The sequence below is a fragment of the Pleurodeles waltl genome, chromosome 1_2, assembly GCF_031143425.1.
Source record: "Pleurodeles waltl isolate 20211129_DDA chromosome 1_2, aPleWal1.hap1.20221129, whole genome shotgun sequence".
In the NCBI taxonomy this organism is placed as follows: Eukaryota; Metazoa; Chordata; class Amphibia; order Caudata; family Salamandridae; genus Pleurodeles; species Pleurodeles waltl.
In genome coordinates, this window is record NC_090437.1 from 1,010,238,496 (window position 1) to 1,010,259,454 (window position 20,959).

At 38.2% G+C, this 20,959-nt stretch overlaps 1 protein-coding gene across 5 annotated transcripts in view; it reads left to right on the forward strand.

The window, feature by feature from the left end:
• ATP8A1 (ATPase phospholipid transporting 8A1) overlaps window positions 1–20,959 on the forward strand; it is a 944,803-nt gene that overhangs the window by 190,925 nt on the left and 732,919 nt on the right. For 3 of the 5 annotated variants that reach the window (XR_011194335.1, XM_069201769.1, XM_069201782.1), the window contains exons 6-8: window positions 3,650–3,690; window positions 12,365–12,438; window positions 15,774–15,843. Coding sequence is in view for 4 of the 5 variants with exons in the window: in XM_069201769.1 (XP_069057870.1) it covers window positions 3,650–3,690; window positions 12,365–12,438; window positions 15,774–15,843 (185 nt within the window). In the remaining variant the exon portion in view is untranslated. Of the gene's footprint in view, window positions 1–3,649; window positions 3,691–11,311; window positions 11,386–12,364; window positions 12,439–15,773; window positions 15,844–20,959 lie in introns of all 5 variants that reach the window. The other 2 variants (XM_069201775.1, XM_069201788.1) reach the window with 1 other exon arrangement.

Sequence of the window (20,959 nt, forward strand, 5' to 3'; positions counted from 1 at the left end):
TTTTGATGAGGTGGACTATTCTCTTCACATTATAGTGAGTTTACGTCTTCCTAGGAAAACCTGATTTGTCAGGGTGGACTGGCCCCAGGGGTGGGTATTCAAGTGTAGTGACTCATTTTGTTGTATAGTTTATCATCAATATTGATCAGTGCTGTTGGTCTGTTGTACAAATGTGGCTTGAGGTATTTTCACAGTTTCACTGTAATGTCAGCTTCCCTCATGAAAGGTATGACTTTCATACTTGTGCGAGGTGATTACATAGTTTTGCCATTAAACGGATTAGCCGGAGGTAAAGATCTTATAGAACCAGCTTGTAAAGCCAGCTAAACCTGTGGCTTGCCCACTTTGAGTTTTCGAATGGCCTGCTTTACTTTGTCTTCTGCAATGCCCATCTCTAACTTTTCAACCCACATCTCAGGGACTTTAGCCATATTTGTCCTTTCAGTATAGTCATTTTGATGTGTCCCACAGTGATTGTCGACAGTTTAAAGGGAAGCTGTAAACTTTACAAATTCTTCCAGTTTTTCGTCCTCCTCAGTCCAATTTCTCGCACACAAGACCATTCCATTTTTTTCACGAAGTTGGTATGGAAGGTGTGCTCATGCTTTATTACTAGAGTCATTATATTTGCTTCGAAGTTGTTCCCTAAATGTAGTTTTCCTTAGACGAGCCAGTGAGTGTATGCATGTGTATAACTGGGTCATTTTCTTTAGTTCAGCTTCTATTTTATTGTGTTTCTGGTTTGCTCAGCCTTTTTAGTTAGCCCTTATGCCAATACATGTACTATGCATACCTTCTCTAAATGCATCCCAGATTCTTGATAATAGCACCTCTTTGTCTTCATTCATTTTAGGTATTCCCCAATATGTGTTTCTGCTTCTTTCTAAGAATCTGATGTCCTTGAAGAGATGGTGAAACTGTCAGCATGCCCTCTTTCTTTGTCTTAGATTCATAATGGCTTGTATTGAGGTTAGGCCATGAGCTGAGATTATCAGACTTGTGCCAGACTTAGAAATTATGGCAGAGGTCAAGGCATTGCTCCCCAGTATGCAATTGCTACTCTAATGTGTTCTTTTGATATGTAAGAAGTAAGTATATTCCTTATTCTCTCTGTTTTGCTTGCTCCATATATCTCTCTACCTGATCAAATTTATGATGTTCCTTAGTATTCTAGACAAGGCATTGACCCCCGCCGCTAAATCAACCAAGATGCCCATCAGCGGCTGTTATCTCTCCTACAGGAAAGTATGAGAGCTGAAGCATTAAGTCCATCAAATTCTGCCCTTCAATGTATTTAGGGAGTATTCGGTCATCGGTTTTATGTGTGGCCTCTCATGGAAGCCTGTGTGTTGTTGGAAATCTAACTTCTGTATCTCTCTTCTTAGCTATTATTCGAACGTTTTTATGAATGATGGTCATCCTGGTATGTTTGGTGATTACAGATGAGAACAGTTCTGTTGAATAATTTGTATGTTTAATTTTATTAATTCATTTATTTTCATTTTATTCTGATCTTCACTAACCGGGTCTCACACATGTAAATCATCTCCAGTTTATTATCAAGCACAGATTTCTGTACTCTTCTCACAGGCAAATTACGGCCCTTATATATTTAGTGAACATAGATAATAGTTGATGTGGATATATAAACCGAGCATTTAAGGTGACATATTTCTTGAGGAGAAAGGCAGATGTAGAGGTAAGGTGCTTCTTAAAATTATACTCTATTTTTAGTCATCAGAGAAATACTTACAATTGAGTGAAACATTCATCTGCCTATCTTCTAGCCGAAATCCCCTCCAATTCTACAGCTAATGCTCTAATTATCCCCTTGGTGAGAAAATCAATGAAGAACTCCTTTATCGATCAGTGGATCTAAGAGTTTAACCTCCGACCTAGAGCACAATGGCATGAAATGAGCTATAACTTCCACAGCCTCATCCCCCTGTACAAATCGATTATATCAAGCATTTTAAATAGAAGGGCATCAAGGGGCCCTCACAGATGTGCATGTTGTATTGTGAACCAAGCCTCTGCTCTGTAAAATAATATGACCTATAAAAATTAAATGAAGATCCCCTGAAACTTAAGCATGTTCCTTAATTACCTGTTACATGTAAAGCATATTCATAAGGATCACACACATTAAGCAACAGCATTTTGAGATTTCTTCTCTTCTTGTTTTGCTCCTTCTCTGATCTCAGGTCCTTATCGATGTGTCTGCAAAGCTCATAGTTGTCAATGTTGCTGTGAAGTCATCCTCTTCTTTACTCCTGTTCTCTTCTATACTTTGTAAGGTTATTTTTAGAAGTGCCACTACTTTTACCTGTTCTGTAAAGAGATAGACATTATTATTGAATTCATTTGTAATGCGATTGGGAAATGTCCACATAAACCTGATTCCCAAATATTTCTGAAAAGTGTCTAAATGAGTGGCTGTACTGTAGAGAAGCTGAGATGTCTTTCTTCTTTGCTTTTTGTTGCTGTCAAAACGTTCTCCTTTTCTGAAAAGTAGTGGAATTTTGCTGAAATGTCTCTAGCTTTGTGATCTTGTTGTTTCTAGCTTACCCTGTCCAGATTATATCCTTTGGCTGTTGTCTGGAGTTCCCCCTTAAACACAGAGATGATATCCAGGGGATCAGCTTTGTTAGGGCCATGATTGGAGTTTGCATATTGGTAGGAGCCCCTGTCCCTGCTGCTTCTGAGGTTGCTTCTTTTCCCTCCATCACATTTGGCTTAGGTGTTGGGAGGAAGGATTTTGTGTAGCCCTTTCTGGTTGTGTTAATTAAGATGTTTTTCATGAATTCATGAAAAGTCAAGCATAGTGACGTTGGTAGTGCCTCTGCTGCATAAATCCATTAGAGTTCACCTTTTGAGGAGGTCAAAAGGAGTAAGCAGAAGTGTGAGCAAATTGTTATTAGGCAGCATATTTATTAGGCCACACATCATGTCTGAGAAGCTGAAGTGTTTTACAAAATTCATACCACTATCTGAGTTCAGGAGAACGGAATGCAAACATTGAGTCATCTACATTTTGCTATTACAGTGTGCCATCCAGCATTATTACAATTATGATGACGAATATTTTCACTGGTAGCAGTAGTCTAGTGACTTATGTGGCTCTTCCTTTTCCAGTGATGATTATTAGTTGATGCTAGACCCCTTCAGAGGTGTGGCAGGAATGCCTCTGGAGGCATTGAGCAGCACTCACCTGCTGCTGTCTGGTAGGCTAATAACATCAATGTGCCTTTTGACGTGTTGACATTGATTGTGGTGGGATGGGCGGGGACTGATTGGAAGCGCTTATGCCTTGGCCCCCATCATTATCTTGATTGGGAGAAGCCTCCGTGTGAGCACCTGAGGTTCCCTGTGCTCCAACCCCTTGTCGGCAACTCAGCATGTTTTGATTGTGTGCTCTGGCAAGACTGCTAATTTGGGAGAAAAGTTAAAGTAGATGGACCGTCTTGCAAGAAGTATAGAGTAAAACTGCCATTGAATGTAATTAACCTTTCTTCTGTGACTTGCATGACATTTGAGTTCCAAAACATTTAGAGTGTACACCACCAAACTTTAATTTGATCTTGAATTCCTGTGTGTTATAGCAATGTGTACAGACACTTTTAATTAAGTCATTTTAATTTCCTTCTAGTACTGAGGAATGGTGCTTGGGAGATTGTCCACTGGGAAAAGGTCAGTTTTTTTTTCACATTAAACGTGCCCCAAAATGTAGCTGTTGCACGTAGACTGCCACAACATAGGTATTTGTTTACAGTGCATGTTTTTGCTCTGCTGACCAATCTTGATAAGTCACATGCTACCAACTTTCAGTAATCTACACATGTAACTCGCTTTTATTTTCAGTACCAAGAATTCATGTATTTGTGGAAGTGTTTTTTTTTTTGCAAGTCAGAATCTAATATTCATGTATACCACATTTTACCACAATTTAAAGAAATATTGAAGTAGATATTGAAGCCCTTGTTAATCCAACAACAGAAAAATCCAGTTTAAGTTTCAAGTGCTGCTGATGTTTTTAAAATACCTGCTTAAATATTATTAGATTGGAACCTGTTGCCACATAAACCAGCTTTAGGTTTGAAAGTACTTGACAAAGTATTGCAAATATTTTATAATCTGCTAACATTCAAATTGAAAACATTTTCAAACTTACCTAATACCCAATATATGACTGTACATATCGGTCCCTATTAACACATACTTATTTAAAAATGTACCTGTTGTGCACAAGGATACCTTTGCAGTTTGAATTAATGGGCAAAGTCACTGGCAAGGGTAAATCTGTTGCTGCTTGATTTCTTTTTTTATGTTTGTGTTTCACTATATTGAAAGCATTCCCTATTGCATCAGTTGGCATCAAAAGTCCTATTGGTAGTTAAACAGCTCGAATTCCAATATTGATAAATATTGCATATTAAATTTATCAGAAACAAATACTAGAAAAGGCACTGTGGATAGCAGTGATGCTTATTGGTGTTAGTAATGCCACTTATATTGGCTTCTGCTTAGGCTCTTATTCGTGTAACCCCCATGTATCCATAAACAATGTTTCTGGATGAATCAGGAATAACACTTCCACTTTCAAAAGGTAAGCAATTTTACACAAAGAGCCATAATATCATCAGGGTACTCATAAAAAATTGGAACATGTTGCCACGTGAATCAGACTTAAGGGGTATTTTTGAGAAAATTCCTTTGCATATCGATGCTTTAAAAATATCAAGGAAGTAGTCCTATCACAAAGTAACAACTTAACAGCGGACCATTTGAAAAAAACACAACAAAAGGCAGGAGCATATCTGTACTATAACTGTGAACATTATAAAATCAAAGGCAAACTAGTATTGCACTTATACAATGGCAAAACAATCAAAATGGGGAATCAGGCCACAAGTGACAAAATGAGCTGTCTCTGTATAATTAAAGTGTGGCCTCGTATATGTTGACCGAACTGAACACAAAGACTAGATTAACTGAGCATTAAAGTAATATATTAACAAATGATATGAGATTCAATGTTTAAGTACATCAAAGGAAATTGTCATTACATCAACCAATTGAAAATGTTGGTAGTGGAAGTAATGAGGCCCAACCCAGAATTGGAGGCACAAAAGATTCAGCTGCAAAAGGGGATGTATTGGTTGAACAAGCTCGACCAGTTACAACCAAGGGAAATGGGCGCTAATATTGAAATGGCACCTTTTTTGTAAGTATGGTATTACTTGGAATGAGAAGCTGTTTCTAAAGCAAAGTGAGTTGAATTGCTGTGTATTATAGTGATAATCAACCTAGGGGACGATTCAGGACAGAAATATTGTCATAGTGAGTGATATCTATCATAAACGCTGTAGTTTGCTTTACATACTGCATGATAGAAGGTGTAATTTCACATTCTCTTTGAAATATGTATCCATGTTGTCCACAACTAAAATCTCTGCAATGGGGGAGGGGATACTGCTTCAAACATGCTTTCCGAGATAGCAGGACACTTCTGATATAATATATGTTGTTCATTACGTTCCATTTGTACCATAGTATTCCTCCCATATGACAGGTGTAATCACCACCAAAAAAAATGAATTGTAGATGACGCAGCCTTTAAGACTCATGCCTCACAGGCTTTTCAACATGGCACATTAGTATGCCGCTCACCATAGCCACAATGTAGGTTTGCATGAAACAAAAGTCATAGACTAGTAGGTATTTTTTAATCTTAGTTTGTTTACACTTACATATTTTATTGGTATCTGGGGTAACAACCACTCGTGATTGTATTTTTTTCTGGAAAGATAAATCAGTTCCACAAGTAATTAAATCATCAGCGAAGTAGGATACCCTGGGTCCGAACTATATTGGGGCTGCTGAAGAAAGTTGTTGCAAAATATAAAGCAACACATGAATGTACAAAGAAATCAGTTTATTAATCAAATGGAATCTTAGAATCATTATTTATTTTTTAATGGAGTTAGAGTGTAATTATTATTCTATGAGATGAAAGGATTTGAGCAAATGTGTACAAAGCTCTAAATCTGAGAAAAAGTATTTGTAGACCTACGAGTTACACAGTGGTGACAATGTCTGGTACTGGAGAGAGCATGACAATGTGTTGCTGCTTTCCATACCTTTTGCACCCTTCTCTAAGTCAGCAGTGGTTATATTGTAGCACGTTGTAGCTATCGCTGGGAATAAATTGGAGATTTGTCTTGTGCGACATTGCCACTGGAACCTATGGTTGGATGTAACTAGCTGGGAACCTAGCAATGTAGCCAATTTAACTGTATTTTTATTTTTCATTTAGTATTTTGGGGTTTTGAATGCTTCCTTGGTCTAGTCTATCCCATTATAATGGCCAACAGTCATTACTAATGGTTAAAACAAAAGTTACCTGAAGTCAGCTGGAACTTTTCTTGTCCAGTGTTCATGTCTGCCCATCAACAAAATTCACTTGGATCCTATCAGCTATTATGCGAAGAACTTAAAAAGTTTATATTAACAGACATTTGAGACCTCCCTGCTTGCCTTGTCCCCTGTCCTTGAACCGCTCAACTAATACTCTACTTTAAATCCCTCATTCCTTGCTCCAAGGTTTGTCTTTCATCCAGACACCGGACACATTTGAGGACATTTAGCCACAAACCAAATAGACCAGGAGTGAGCGACTGGGAAGTGCAGGTGATAAAACAACAGAAATGCAACATATAATTATTGCAGATGTACTTGCAGACTTCAGAAGCAGTTAAAGTATGGGTGGCAACTATCAGTTACTAGATGTATGCTTGCACAAAGCTTGTGCTCTGGTCATCTGCCTTGTGTGCCTTCCCAGCTCTGCCATATGAGCCTCACTAGTCTGCTAAGCCTCCATATTTCTTACCTTCACCTTAGGTAATATGAAATGCTCATTACTGGATTCCTAAGCAAACTGCACCCACTGCTGTTGTACTTAATTAAAAAACTTGTTAGAAAAAAAGAGTTACTTTAGAGTCTTCTCTTAATCCACATTTGGCAAATAAAGGGCTATATAAGATTGGAGAATCTAGGCAAATTTAGCCTGTTATCCTTTGAGAAGCAGCTTGAGGGTATGGAAAGAAGAAAAAGGAGAGGTGTGAATAGAAGTCTAGGTATCAATGACATAATTGTCCTTGATGCTTTAATGCCAAACTAGTACTGATGCAAAGAAGAAGTTTTGATAAACTGATAATCCTTTATATACCACCTTCACACTTGTTAGAATAATGATCTCTCTTTGAAACACTGATAGAAAATAGGAAAATAATGTGAGACTTCCCAGTTCATTGAGCTTAATCCTTGTTTGTGCTTGAAATTTCACCATTAAGGATGTTGCTGTAGGGTTATGCACTGTATGGCCTTATCAAGATACATGCAACTCTAAACAGTAATTAAATAAACTTAGTGAAACTCTCCTCTTGGATAAGTAGTAATCCATTCATGGTTTTAAACATTCTGATCCAACCCAGAATTGCTTCAGGAACTGGAGATGTCAGTAGTTCTTTGTTTATATCTGACTGGATCTAAAATTTACATAACCAGGCAGTGGCTGTATTAATGCACATGCATCCTCCAAGTAACTAGGCTTGAAGAACATAAATAAGTCAAGAGACCAGTGTACAATATTAGAATAACTTGCTGCTGAATGATAATTTATGCCCAACTACCAATAGTCACATTAGTGTAACACATTGGTCACACTGTACCACTTGATTGCAAAGATACCACAGCACTCGTAAGTAGTCCTCAATATAATATAAATCAAGGAAAGTCCATGGAAAGCTTGAACGGTTGGAGTCTTTTATTGATGTTTCAGAACATCAGACCTGCAAGTGTTCAAATCTAGGAACATCCACAGCCGTGGCTGTGGATGTTGCACAGCTCTAACCGTTCAAGTTTTCCATGGACTTTCCTTGATTGATATTATATTGAGGTCTACTTATGAGTGCTGTTGTATCCTTGCAATCTGACTGGATCTGTTCACTTGTTACATTTTCATATGCATTTCTCCTGAAGAACAATTACAATCTAATGTCCAGCTTCAGCTTCAACATGTGTTCTGTCAAATCTAAAGGTCATGTTGCTAGTGTAAACGACAAATGTTTTCAGTACCAAGACGGAACAGTTTACTTTAAGTCATTAAGCCAGTATTTTGTTGAACCAAAAGGAATGCCTACCCATCAAATATATGGCAGAAAGATGTTGCTTTAAAGAAATGGATTGTTCCTAATTAAAAAACATGACTGAGACTATTAACACATTGGTGCCTTACATACATGTTAGTGTATACATGTGTGTGTGAGATGAATTGCGGGTGCCTGCTCTCTTTATGTTGAACATTTTAATAGCTTAAATGACAAACTTTATAAGCATGCATGTGCGTCTGATGGTAGTGACAGCGATGCTCACTGAAGAGACAGTGCTCTTAAAAAAAAAAAAAAAAGCATATTGACCTAGATATGTGGGTTATGTTTATGTACAGTAACCCTTGTCTAACCGATCTATTTTGAGTGCCTCCCATTAAAGCAAACCAAAATGCATTACTGCAGCATTACTGGAAGTGAAAAGGGTATTTATACCAAAACAGAGCTGGATGAGGTTTAGTTTTCAACCAAATTACATCGGATTTCTATCTGCAAGGAAGAAAGGGGTCAAAGATTCACAGTAAACGTTATTCATAAATTATTACATCTGTACAAAGATGCATAATAATAACTTGCACTATAGCCACAAACTGAAAAAACTGATACAAATGAAGGCTTTTTGCTACTAATCCAATTTGTAGGCTTGTCCTCTCAGTCATACGTATACTTTTCATTCAGCCTTCAATCACATACATATAAACAGTCATGTTCTTTTGCTATGCAAGAATTTAACTCTATCCTTTATAGCCTTCAAAAATGGTTTACAAATACATTCTTTGATTAGTAGACTGTCTTTTATTTGTAATGCTACAGGAGCATGAAACAGCTCTTTAATTAGCTTGTAGACAATGAAAATATTACTTGGAGGGATTTCCTGCTACAATAGATGTTCTCCCTTCATCATTACTTGTTTGCACTTTATCTTTCTCAACCTGGAGTAAAATTGAAAGTTACAACTAAATAAATTGCTTTTCTAATTGCTGTGAAAAAAATGTATGCCCAGAATCCAGCGTTTAATATAATTTTTCATTTCATCTGCTGAAATAGAAAGAAGCAGGCCAGTTTTAACATTTTAATTTGATATGTAGCATTTTTTTATTTCAGAGGTTTTCCTCACTTGGGATTTCCAGGAGGCCAAATATATTTATTAAATGTATTTTTGATTATGTACTCAAACTGCTAATTAAATATTTTAATATTGAGTTTTTCATTTGTCCATTCCTTCCTCATTCCTACACTTTAAAAGTCTTCATATTCAGGTTAGTTAGATGTCTAGCCTGTGATGAAGCCTGGAACAGAAAAAGCTCTAACTTAAAGTTCATGTTGAAAGCTTCAACATTTTTACAGCCGCAAGTATTATCTTTCCTGGTCTCAACTGCAGCCGCTTCAGGGGGTGAAGTGTTGCAGTTATTGCACACCAGCTTCAACTCTTTGTCTCAATGGATATGTTTGTTCCTTATTGAAGGCACCTTAAGTAAATTATATGAAAGTGTGAGATGCCAGCCTATTGTCTGTCAATTATGATTTCATGCATAACAACTGTACATACCTGTTATGCATGTTATCCATGCATTGTTCTATATAGTGCTCTAGTTCGTTCTTTTAATTTCATATGTGCCCTGTTACTTGGTCAAGTAATAACCAGTATCAATAATTCAAAGCCACACATCTCAATTTTAAGGAAGATTGTAAAAGTATTTCATCACTGTGTGTGTGGAAACCCAGAATCCACTTTCAAAAGTAAGAAATGGCAAACATGCCTTTTGTGACACATGAATATAGTGAATTTTCTAACATAATTGTGGTAGATGTGTCATTCTAAACTATTGAAAATTCCTATGTAGACTATACTTTTCTAAATATCTATTAATATTATGGAAATCAAAACTGCTCAAATTACTTACACATTTTTATTTTAAAAGTTTTACTTTCTTCACAGTTGTGTATTACTTCCATCATTCCTGAGAGTTCTTCTGTCTAGCTTTCCCTTTTTCTATTTAATTTTTAGAGGTCTCTTTAGAATGCTATCTACAGCCCTTCTGCAAAAAAACACTCCATTGTATGTCTACCAAACAATTTAAGTCATCAATAAATTAAACCTAAACAGTCTTGCATAATAAATATTAATTTGCTTACATATTTAGGGATTGCTGTTGTGCAGTCTTTTTAAAATAATCTAATTTTGTGGGGTCAGTAGTGAAACTAAATGTGGGGCCCTTACAAAAAGTGCAGATAGTAGCCTCTTGAATGGGAATAGAAATAAAATAATTATGGGTCTGAGTCAAGAAGTTATTTGCTTACCAGAGGATAGCATAGGTGCACAGGCAACTATATTTTGAAGGGCATATCCTGTTACTGATTCAAAAAGTTGGACTAGTGAACAGGTTTGTTGGTGTTACAGAATGGATTCACCTGTAAATGTTTGATTTTACACACAAGCTGGCAGGTTTGTGGGTTTTCAGTAAACTTAGTTTCCAACCCTCTGTAGTCATGTTGATTTACTTCCATCAAAAGCACAAGGAACTAGCAATGCTGTGTAGAAATGAGAAGGAAACACCACCAATATTTATGAGGGCATATGTGAACTGATTTCTCTTTGATAAAAATATTCTTTCCATGAAGAAACAAAAACGAAAAACTTTTAATATTCCAATGAACATATTAGTACTGCACTCTCTTGTGGAAATGTACATCATTTTACTTTGTGTGCATTAAGGGTTATGCATGTAGACATCCTGAAAATCTGAAGCTGTTGCAGAATTCCATGGGTTCTGGAATTCAGATAGAATGTCTAACAAGCCGGACGTTTACTTCAAACGTAGGCACAAGTCTAGGAGTGTAAATTTTTGATCACTCTTGAAAATCAATTGTTCAAAATCATGTAATGAGCCACTTGTTACTGGCGAAGTTTCATGTTACCTGTAATACATAAGTGTCAATGCCTATGATTTTAGATATAATTGTACCAAATTAAGTACTAATATTTGAGTTGTCACTGAGGATGCCCTTTGTAAATGCTGCTAAGTTGTTGGAATTGTTTTTCCTAGTACTGTGCAGCAACATATTGTAAAACCAAAGTATACTATGTTTTCTAGCAACGTTATCACAGTAAGATTATTAACCAGTTCCCAGTTTTCTTTCAGGTAGAGGTTGGAGATATAGTTAATGTAAATGGCAAAGAATATATACCTGCTGACACTATGCTTCTCTCGTCAAGGTAGAGATGCCTTCTGATGCTAACAGTGTAGAGGCCGGTTTCTCTACTCTGTGTTTATTTGATTGCTCCAAGGAAATAAGGATTAAACAGGAATATTAATCATTGTCCCCATTAATCTGTGCCATATACTTACAACAAAAGCCTATATCACATTTTATGATAAACAACAAGGATGCCAAATAGCATATTTGTTTAAGTGGATGTTACACTGATAAATATGTTTTGGATTCTTGTTTACCGAAGAGGGCAATACTTTAATTTACTTCATGTTATATTTATGAGTATTGGCTCCAAAAAAACTTTTTATTTTAATGATTGGTTTCTTGGAGACTGTTTATCATAATTTCCTTGGATATTTTTATTTGGAAAAACCACCAGCGAAGAGTGCTTTATTTTCAAAATTCATTTCTTTATCATGGCTTAAAATATATATCACTAGTCATGTTGGAACATCTAAAGCAACCCTAAATTATTTAAAACATATTTATATTATATTAAAGATTGTTTCTTAAATGGCAACATGCTTATTTCACGTGCTTTAAAGGTCACCATTTTCCAACTGTTAGTAAACCATTTTTAGCACTGTTGGCATTTCTGCATTAAAGAAGCATTTTTATTTTTACAAAATACAGCCAGTTCCATATAATTAGAGAATTATTGTAATATCCCTTTTAAGTAAAAAGTTGCTTGATTTAATCATATTGAATATGTTAATTACAGAATTGGTCCTAGTGTAATTTAACATCATAATTCCTGGTTTTGGAGTAGTAAAAAGTAAGCTGAATGTATTAAAACCTGGTCAATTGTGCTGATCAGAAAAAAATGAATTTTGAAAATACTGCATACAGATTCTTTATTAACATATGTATTGTTTTGTATAATAATTTTTCGATTTTGTCTTTTTGTCCATTTATGTTTCCTTTCTTATTTTTGTTATTCATTTTTTTTGTTCTCATCATTTTCATGCCGGGACATATAGGTGGCCATAGGGGAAGTAGTGAAGGTGACCAATGGGGAGCATCTCCCAGCTGACCTCATCAGTCTGTCCTCAAGGTTAGAATAATATAGCTGAGTGAGAAATGTGCATGTGGTCCTCATACATTAAAATATAAAAATAAAAACTGGGATGCAGTTAAATCACCCACATTTGCTTTTGCATACATTTAGATTAATTAAATTGAAACTAAATGATCTAATTGACAACTGTTTTGTATGTAGCTTTTTATATTATACCAAATAAAATATTAAATGGGCACATCCTAACAAATCAGTAGCCGGGAAGTGTATCTCATTTGTATAGCATCTGATTGAATGTATGTACACCTTTTCCCAAAGTAAATTAAAAGATTGACAAAGGTAGTTTGTTTTCTGTTATGTACCTTAAAAAGAGTTAAGCTAGCTAGCCATATAATTAAACACAATGTGTAGAGGACCCCTGTGCAAAGATGGCTGTCGTACTTTGTATTCAGCATGTTAAAGGGTTTGAAATCCTGTTTCTGCGTGTAGTTAATGAGCATGTTATGTAAATAGTGAACACTGGCTTGACATTTGTGCTACTCTTGCGTTGCTTTTCTCTTACTAACTTATAATGCAATGGCTTTATTAGCTGTGTGCTTATTTTTTGGTGTTGCAGAAATGTTGTGCTTTTATTTTTCCTACATTAGGTTTGCCGAGCTTGAAAAATGTTATCCAAATAAACAGGTTTTTCAGTCCTTTTTCAGAAGCATCTCTTAATGAGAAACTCCTGGCTTCCTACACTTCCTGCTTTTGCACCCTTAAGACAATACTTGATTTTAGGAAAATGTTCTTGAGTATCAGTTTATGACAGTAATTGCTGAAGGTATTTTTTTAGGTAGGCTCCAAACCTAACACTGGTACAACTAGGAAGATTGTATTTGCAAATACAAAAATAGAGAATTCAAACAATATTAGTATGTATTATCCATTTTGCAAAGTTAATGTTGTTAATAGTGTTATTGCCACATTCAGTTGTGTCATCACAGTCATCTAGGCACTATACTTTTGGAGTGGACAAAGAAAAGGATTAACATCCTCTGAATTGACTGAACACTTGTGCCGTGGGGCAAAGATAGTGGCAAATATGTTAATATATATTAAGTTCCAATGTTGAACACTTATCTAAACTCTATAAACAGTCTGCACTAATATGTGCAGTCCTGGTCTGGTTCTTCTAAATCAGGTCAGCATACATAACAAGTGTGCATGCTGGGTCTTTTACACACAAATAATTATAGATTTCTTACCTTTGCTTGGGGGAAGACAAAAGGAACAGTGTGCCCCAGTAACCCCTCTCCAAACAAGTCATTCTTTTAAAATCTGACTTTCACGAGGGGATAATTTGTGTGCCATTGTAGAAAAAGTGTCAAGTCACTGTTTGTACTATCAAATTAATCTCCAATGCCAATTTAGTGATCAAGTTATGGTGCTCTACAATGTTAGAAAAGCATAGCTATTTCACGACAACAATCTTTGATTTAACCAACCCCCAATAAACTGCTAAACTTTTGGGGAATTCTTTTTTTTCGTTCTGAATGATGCAGTTTGCTCATCTTTTTCCCATGTGGAGGTTGCTCGTACACAGACATAGTAGTTAAAGTTCAAACAGTTAAAAAAACCAAACATTCTAAAAGCTTTATTTTTAATGTGGAACCACATAGGGCAGTAGTTATTTAGTTTAATATTAAAACCGCGCTATCAATCACCTATTTCATTTGAAACTGAGCTCTGTCAAGACGGTTTCAATATTATTAAAATGTGCTCAGGTTGCAACCTGTAGAAGAACTGAAAACTGAGATAGCTCATTACATTTGTGCATCTCGTGGTATCATCGATGTACATAGAATACTGAAGAATTCAGCTTAACAGCGCCATCTTTTTTATGCTAATATTCTGAACAGGTTGGCGAATGCTATTTTTTTTTTAAACCATTCAATACTAAATTATCAGTATGTCACTTCAATAATCTTTTCATTCAAATAGTAAATACCCTCATTCACTGCTGTCAGGAACAATAGTCTTATATTCCTAACAGAGCAGCACTTAGTGTTGTTCCTAAGTGACATCAAAATTGACTTTACTTTCTTTAAATAACTCCACATCTTTCAAGCATTGTAGTGTTTTTAAACATATCTCTTCGTCTTCTCCTTGTAGACGTTATGATGTCCTCATCTCAGTTCCCAGTGTTCTGGTCTAGGACACACTATATAGCAGTAATACTTTGCTGCCAGAACACCTTACTTGTGGCAGATGTCCACTAAAGTGGAATGGCTGTATGCAAACTATGCAGTCTGTCATTTTGCACACTTTAAATATTTATTGATACTTGATTCGGGTAGTGTTTCCATTCCAGCATCAAGCTTAGAGATAGGCAGAGGAGAGAAATGCTATAGGTGCCCATTCTCTTATCATATTTGTATTGCAGCTATCCTTACAATATGATTTCTTTCGGGGACATGTTGCCCTTGATCTCAAATTGAGTACATCTTAAAGAGCATCCACCTTAAGTCTGTGTTAAGATAAGTATGGAAGCATTGCTTATGGTGCTGTACAGCATGCTGAAAAGGAGAGGTTCAGGTCCATTATGAGAGAGGCTGCTAAAATACGAGGGCAGTGTATTTCACTTTCATGGTGAACTCAGTTTTTTCTTTGCCAGTTGCTCACAAAGTAATTGAATTAAAAAGGGCTAGTACATATGATCAACAGTTGAGACATTATGCCTCCTCATGATTTGCTTTGTGTGCTTCACCCCTTCAAATGTTGGGTGCTTTTGGTTAGCATTTCTTTTTAGGATTCCCACGACCCCGGGTGCACATGTATCACCCTACTGTAAAGTTCTGTGTCATACTAGTTGTAGCATTTCTCTTGAGCCTATGATTCTGACTATCAGAAAAAATAGTTAACTTTAATCAGTCAAATATCGACTATCAAGAGAATACATACTATACATTTAAAGAATGTTAAAACAGTGTTTTTGTCCAGGACTCTCCAGTGTGCACTTTCTGTGGGCTAGTTCCTCATCTCTAAAACCAAATGCAAAGGTAAGAATTTTAGAAGCAAGAGTGAAAAGCCTTGGCAGAGCAAATTGCTTTTGAAGATGAGGGTGGTGGATTTTTGACGCATTCCTAACTACCTGTCCCTCTCAAACACTTTATTTTCCATTAGTTGTGAAAACTAAAGCCTTTTCAAGATGATTGCACAGCTTTGAAAGGTGCATATTCCCACCAACTTACTACTAGGACATGTGAATAGAAATATTAAAAAATAACAAGTGCTTGTGTTTATTTAATTGTAAAAAGAAAGCATGGTAAACCTTTTGTGGGGAAGTGTTGTACTGTTAATTTTCTAACAAGACATTATTTGTATAACAGTGAGCCACAAGCTATGTGCTACATTGAGACATCAAACTTAGATGGGGAAACAAATCTAAAAATACGACAGGTAAGCTTCATTCATTTTTTTCAAGCGTATGTATTTTAATTGTCCTTGAATTATAACCTTAAACACTGTTATAACTATTCAACTTGAATGACCTGTGTTAATGTGTTTTTGAAAATGTTAAGACCATTAACCATTCATGAATAAGGATGAGGTGAAGAAGTACACATTGTATACTAACATTTGATATGGAATGAGCAGGGTAGAAGATATGTTTATTTGCATATGGCTTTATAGGCAGGGAAGTGGTCCACTTGATAAATTGTTCACTATAGAATCAGGAGGCTAGCATTCAGTTCCCTGTTCACTCACTTCATCAAATGATGTACTCCGAGGCATATATTGTATTTTCATTTGCCCTAATTCCATATTAACCCCAATTTGGGAGTGCATTAAAACAAGTTAAAGGAGTGTGATCTGTTAAAAAAAAAAAAAACTGGACAGTTGCATCTTTAGAAAACACAGATGCCTATTTTCAACCATGTGCATTTGGGAAACCGTTTGGTACACTAGACTGTGGAAAAACTTTTTACAAGATTGGCACAGGCTTTCATTGTGATCTCGCTGCTGTTTGGATAATACAGCAAGATATGCCAAATCCATGTAATATGATATATTTTGTAGATTCCATCAAAGAGAACCATCAGTGATGATGTTTGACATCTTAATGAAGCCGTTGGCGAGACTATCTGGAACACCCAAATTTCATTCAAGCAATGTGTTAATACCATGTTTATCTGAGTATATTCAACGTAAAATAAGAAAAATTATTTGACCAAATTTCCACTTCATGCCTTTGCATGGCTCTTCAAGAGAGTGTGAATGTATCCAGTAAGACCAAAACAGAATATAAAAATCTCTATAGGAGTGAAACATATTGCTTAATAACTACCCTACCTAATATGACTGGAGGACGTCAAAGATTAATGTAAGAGTCCAGTTGTAAGTTATAACTAGCCCCAGATAATGAGTTGTCAGAACAGACCTGTCCAAATGTAGAACCTTAATTAAAAAAACAAATCTATTACCAGCATCTGACTGCGATTTAGAAGATTTAAATACTATTTTTAGGTAGTCAATGCAACTATGCCACATTTACTAGACTGATGTCACTCTTTGTTCTCTCCTAATTAGCTACACTATTTGTAATCCTTGAAAGAAATGAAGGGGCACTGAATCATTGTAGCACATATTAGTTTTTTTTCTAGACCATCTTTATAGCCCATTAGGTGGTGCAAACAGCAAGGTTTTTGTCCTCTTTAATGCTAAATTGTGCTACCATCAACCTGTGAAACTTGGCTAATAAACATACATTTACATTTTAGAACAAAAGACAGGCTTCTTTGGCAGGAATAGCCTACTCTTTTGTATAGTTCCACCTATTAAATAAATGTAATGCTGACTAACATCAGGGATGGAACTGTTTGCTTATCTGGAAAAAAAGCTGAAAGTTATTGCTTAATAAAAACTTATTGTTGGACTTTTGCTTATGCAGGGTCATCCCCAGTCTTTTTCGCCTCCTGCCTCCTATTTTTTTCTGACATGTTGCTGTTGGCTTTTCAACTCTGAGCACTTTACCACTGCTAACCAGTGCTAAAGTGCATATGCTCTCCTGTTTAAATTGTATGTAAGTGGTTTATCCACGATTGGCATATTTGATTTACTAGTAAGTCCCTAGTAAGGTGCACTAGAGGTGCCAGGGCCTGTAAATCAAATGCTACTAGTGGGCCTGCAGCACTGGTTGTGCCACCCACATAAGTAGCTCTGTAATCATGTCTCAGACCTGCCACTGCAGTGTCTGTATGTGTAATTTTACACTGTAAATTCGACTTGGCAAGTGTACCCACTTGCCAGGCCTAAACCTTCCCTTTCCTTACATGTAAGGCACCCCTAAGGTAGGCCCTAGGTAGCCCCAAGGGCAGGGTGCAGTGTATGGATAAGGTAGGACATATAGTAATGTGGTTTATATGTCCTGACAGTGAAATACTGCCAATTCCGTTTTCACTGTTGCAAGGTCTGTCTCTCTCATAGGATAATATGGGGGCTACCTTTAAATATGATTAAAGTGTAGATTCCCCTAGAGAGTAGATGGACATGTGGAGTTTGGGATCCCTGAACTCACAATTTAAAAATACATCTTTTAGTAAAGTTGATTTTGAGATTGTGAGTTTGGAAATGCCACTTTTAGAAAGTGAGCATTTTCTTGCTTAAACCATTCTGTGACTCTGCCTTGTTTGTGGATTCCCTGTCTGGGTCAGTTTGACAGTTGGGTTGTTTTTCACCTCACACCAGACAGTGACACAAAGGGAGCTGGGGTGTAATCTGCATTTCCTGATTAGCCATCTCTGCTAGGAGGGAGGGGTGGAGTGGTCACTCTCATCTGAAAGGACTGTGCCTGCCTCTGACAATGCTGTCTCCAACCCCCTGGTGTGTGTCTGAGGCCTTGCCTGGGCAAGGCAGGATTTCACAAGAAGGTGTGAGTCCCCTTTGAAGAAAGGTGACTTCAAAGACTAAAATGGGTATAAGAAGGGCACCCAAACTTACAAACTTGAGAAACACTTCTGGAACCAAGAGGAACCTCTGCCTGGAGAAGAGCTGATAGCTGAGGAAAACGTGCTGCCCTGCCTGTGACTGTGCTTTGTGGAGCTTTCCTGCAGTGCTGCTTCTGCCAGAGTAAGAGGGCAAAGACTGGACTTTGTGTGCCTTCCATCTTGAAGAAGAGATCTCCAAGGGCTTGATGTAGAGCTTGCCTCCTGTTGTTGAAGTCTCAGGGATAGCAAAGACTTCTTCCTGCCAGCACCTGGAGTCTCTGGAGAGACCCCTACTCTGCTCTGTGGTGCCCTTCCAGTTCCTGGGACCCTGAAAGGAGAGGCTGGCAGCCTAAGGACAAAAATACACGCACCGAGCGCCGTGCGGAGAAAAAATCGACGCGAATCCGATCGCGGCTGAGAAAACGACGCGACGCCGGCTCCGCAGCTGAGAAACGACGCCGCAGGAAACGCGACCGGAGAATCGACGCCCGGAGCAGGAGAAACGACGCGCAGCATCGCTGACGAAGGCTGAGAGATCGCACCCTGCGCCGCGGGACTTTCGGACCGTCGCGTGGCTGGCTTTTTCGACGCGCATCGCCGTGCCGAGTTGTTTTCGACGCATATAACCGTGCAGGGTTATTTTCGACGCACACCGCCCGTGCGGGGTTATTTTTGACGCAAACCAGGTACATTTACACGCTAGCAGCGCTAGTGTGTTGTTACAACTACCTAAAGACTCTTTTTATTTTAAACCTTTAAAAAAATCATAACTTGACTTGTGTATGTTGGATTTTTATCGTTTTGGTCTTGTTTTGTCTAGATAAATATTTCCTATTTTTCTAAACTGGTGTTGTGTCATTTTGTAGTGTTTTCATTAAGTTACTGTGTGTGTTGGTACAAATACTTTACGCCCAGCACTCTGAGGTTAAGCCTACTGCTCTGCCAAGCTACCAAGGGGGTAAGCAGGGATTAGCTGAGGGTGATTCTCTTTTATCCTAACTAGAGTGAGGGTCCTTGCTTGAACAGGGGGTAACCAGACTGTCAACCAAAGACCCCATTTCTAACATTGGTGACCAGCGGTCGGGATTGGACTTGTGTTTGTACTTGACATACAGTAATTAAGTGTACACTACTGTTTTGATCTCAGACCACTACGTGACCACATACTACTTGTTTGGTGATCTTTTGATTTTTTCTCTTAAGGACTCTTTTTATTCTACTTCCATGATTTTGCTGATCCCTTGACTGATTCTTTTTACTTCATTGGGAAATTATTTTTTTCTGCCTTTTGGAACTTTGCACTTGTGACCATCATGTCTCAATCTGGAGATGCAACAGCTGGAGCTGTGTTTGAAATGGAGAAACTGAAGGAGTACTCAGTTGCTCAATTGAAACAGTTCCTTAAAGATCTTGACTGTCCCACTGAGAGCTCCACCAGGGAGGGGGAGCTGCAACAGGCACAGAGGGCTTGGGTGACAATCAAGAAGGCTGGAGGGCACACAGAGGAGGAGAATATGGGTGGGGAAGTGCAGAGGATACACAGTGGTATAGTGGAGGAACCTGTTACGCCTGGGGGGAGGGTCCCCAGGAGGGGTGGCAGGGTGTCACCCAAGGGTCTGACTCCTGAAGAGTTACAGGACAGACAGGCAGAGAGGGAGTACCAATGGGAGCTGAAAAAGCTCAATTGGGAGTTGGAAGAAAGGAGGAGGAACTTAGAGATTAAAAAAATGATTTATGCTTGCGAGCTTAAATTGAAAGAGCTGGAAGTCATGAGGGCTGAGTCCAGCTGGAATGGTGGCAGCAACAATTGTATATCCAGTGATGCTGCAGAAGTGCACATGCCCAGAGAGGTGGTGCCCTACTTGAAGGAGGGAGTTAACACACGCCAGGAGGTTCAGGGGTATGAGGTAGCTCCAGTGATGCACAGGGTCCCTGAGGTGGATTGGGGAACTGGCATGGGGAGTCATATTCCTACTGGTGGGAGGGACACTCTACTGACTCTAGGTGAGAGTGACAGGGAGAGGGGTTCCCCCCAGGTAGAAGTCCTGGTTATGGAGTGTGAAAACATCCCAGAAGAGTGTGGGTTGAGTGTCAGGGACAGTCAGGTACTGTCTCACCAGTCTCAGGAGGGTGATGTGGGGTGCTTTTTCAAAGCAGAGTCACTGGATGGTTGGGTGAAGGGTACTTTGGTTAATTCATGTGAGGGGCTGAGTGATGTAATTGCTGGAGAGCATATGTCTAGTCCTTATTTTCCAGAGCTATGCCAACACCAGGTGGAGTGTGAGTTCTCTGACCCCAGGGAGCTTACAATGGAGGCAGACTTCTGGGTGAGTACCAGAGAGTCTGAAGAGGCATTTGGGGGTGCTCCTGAGAGGAGTGGTCTAGGTAGTTCCCAACCAGGTGAGGTAGGGAAGGATTGTAGTGTCCCAGGTAGGTCCCAGTGTAGTGGGATGGGTGAGGGACCCCATGTCCAGTCTCAGAGGAGAGGGAATGGGGATGGGTTGAGGCCCAAGGTGCCCGAGATCCGGTCCCAGGTCCTGGAGGGTTCCCTGCGGGAACACCAGGAGGGGAGCCTAGCCTGTACCATA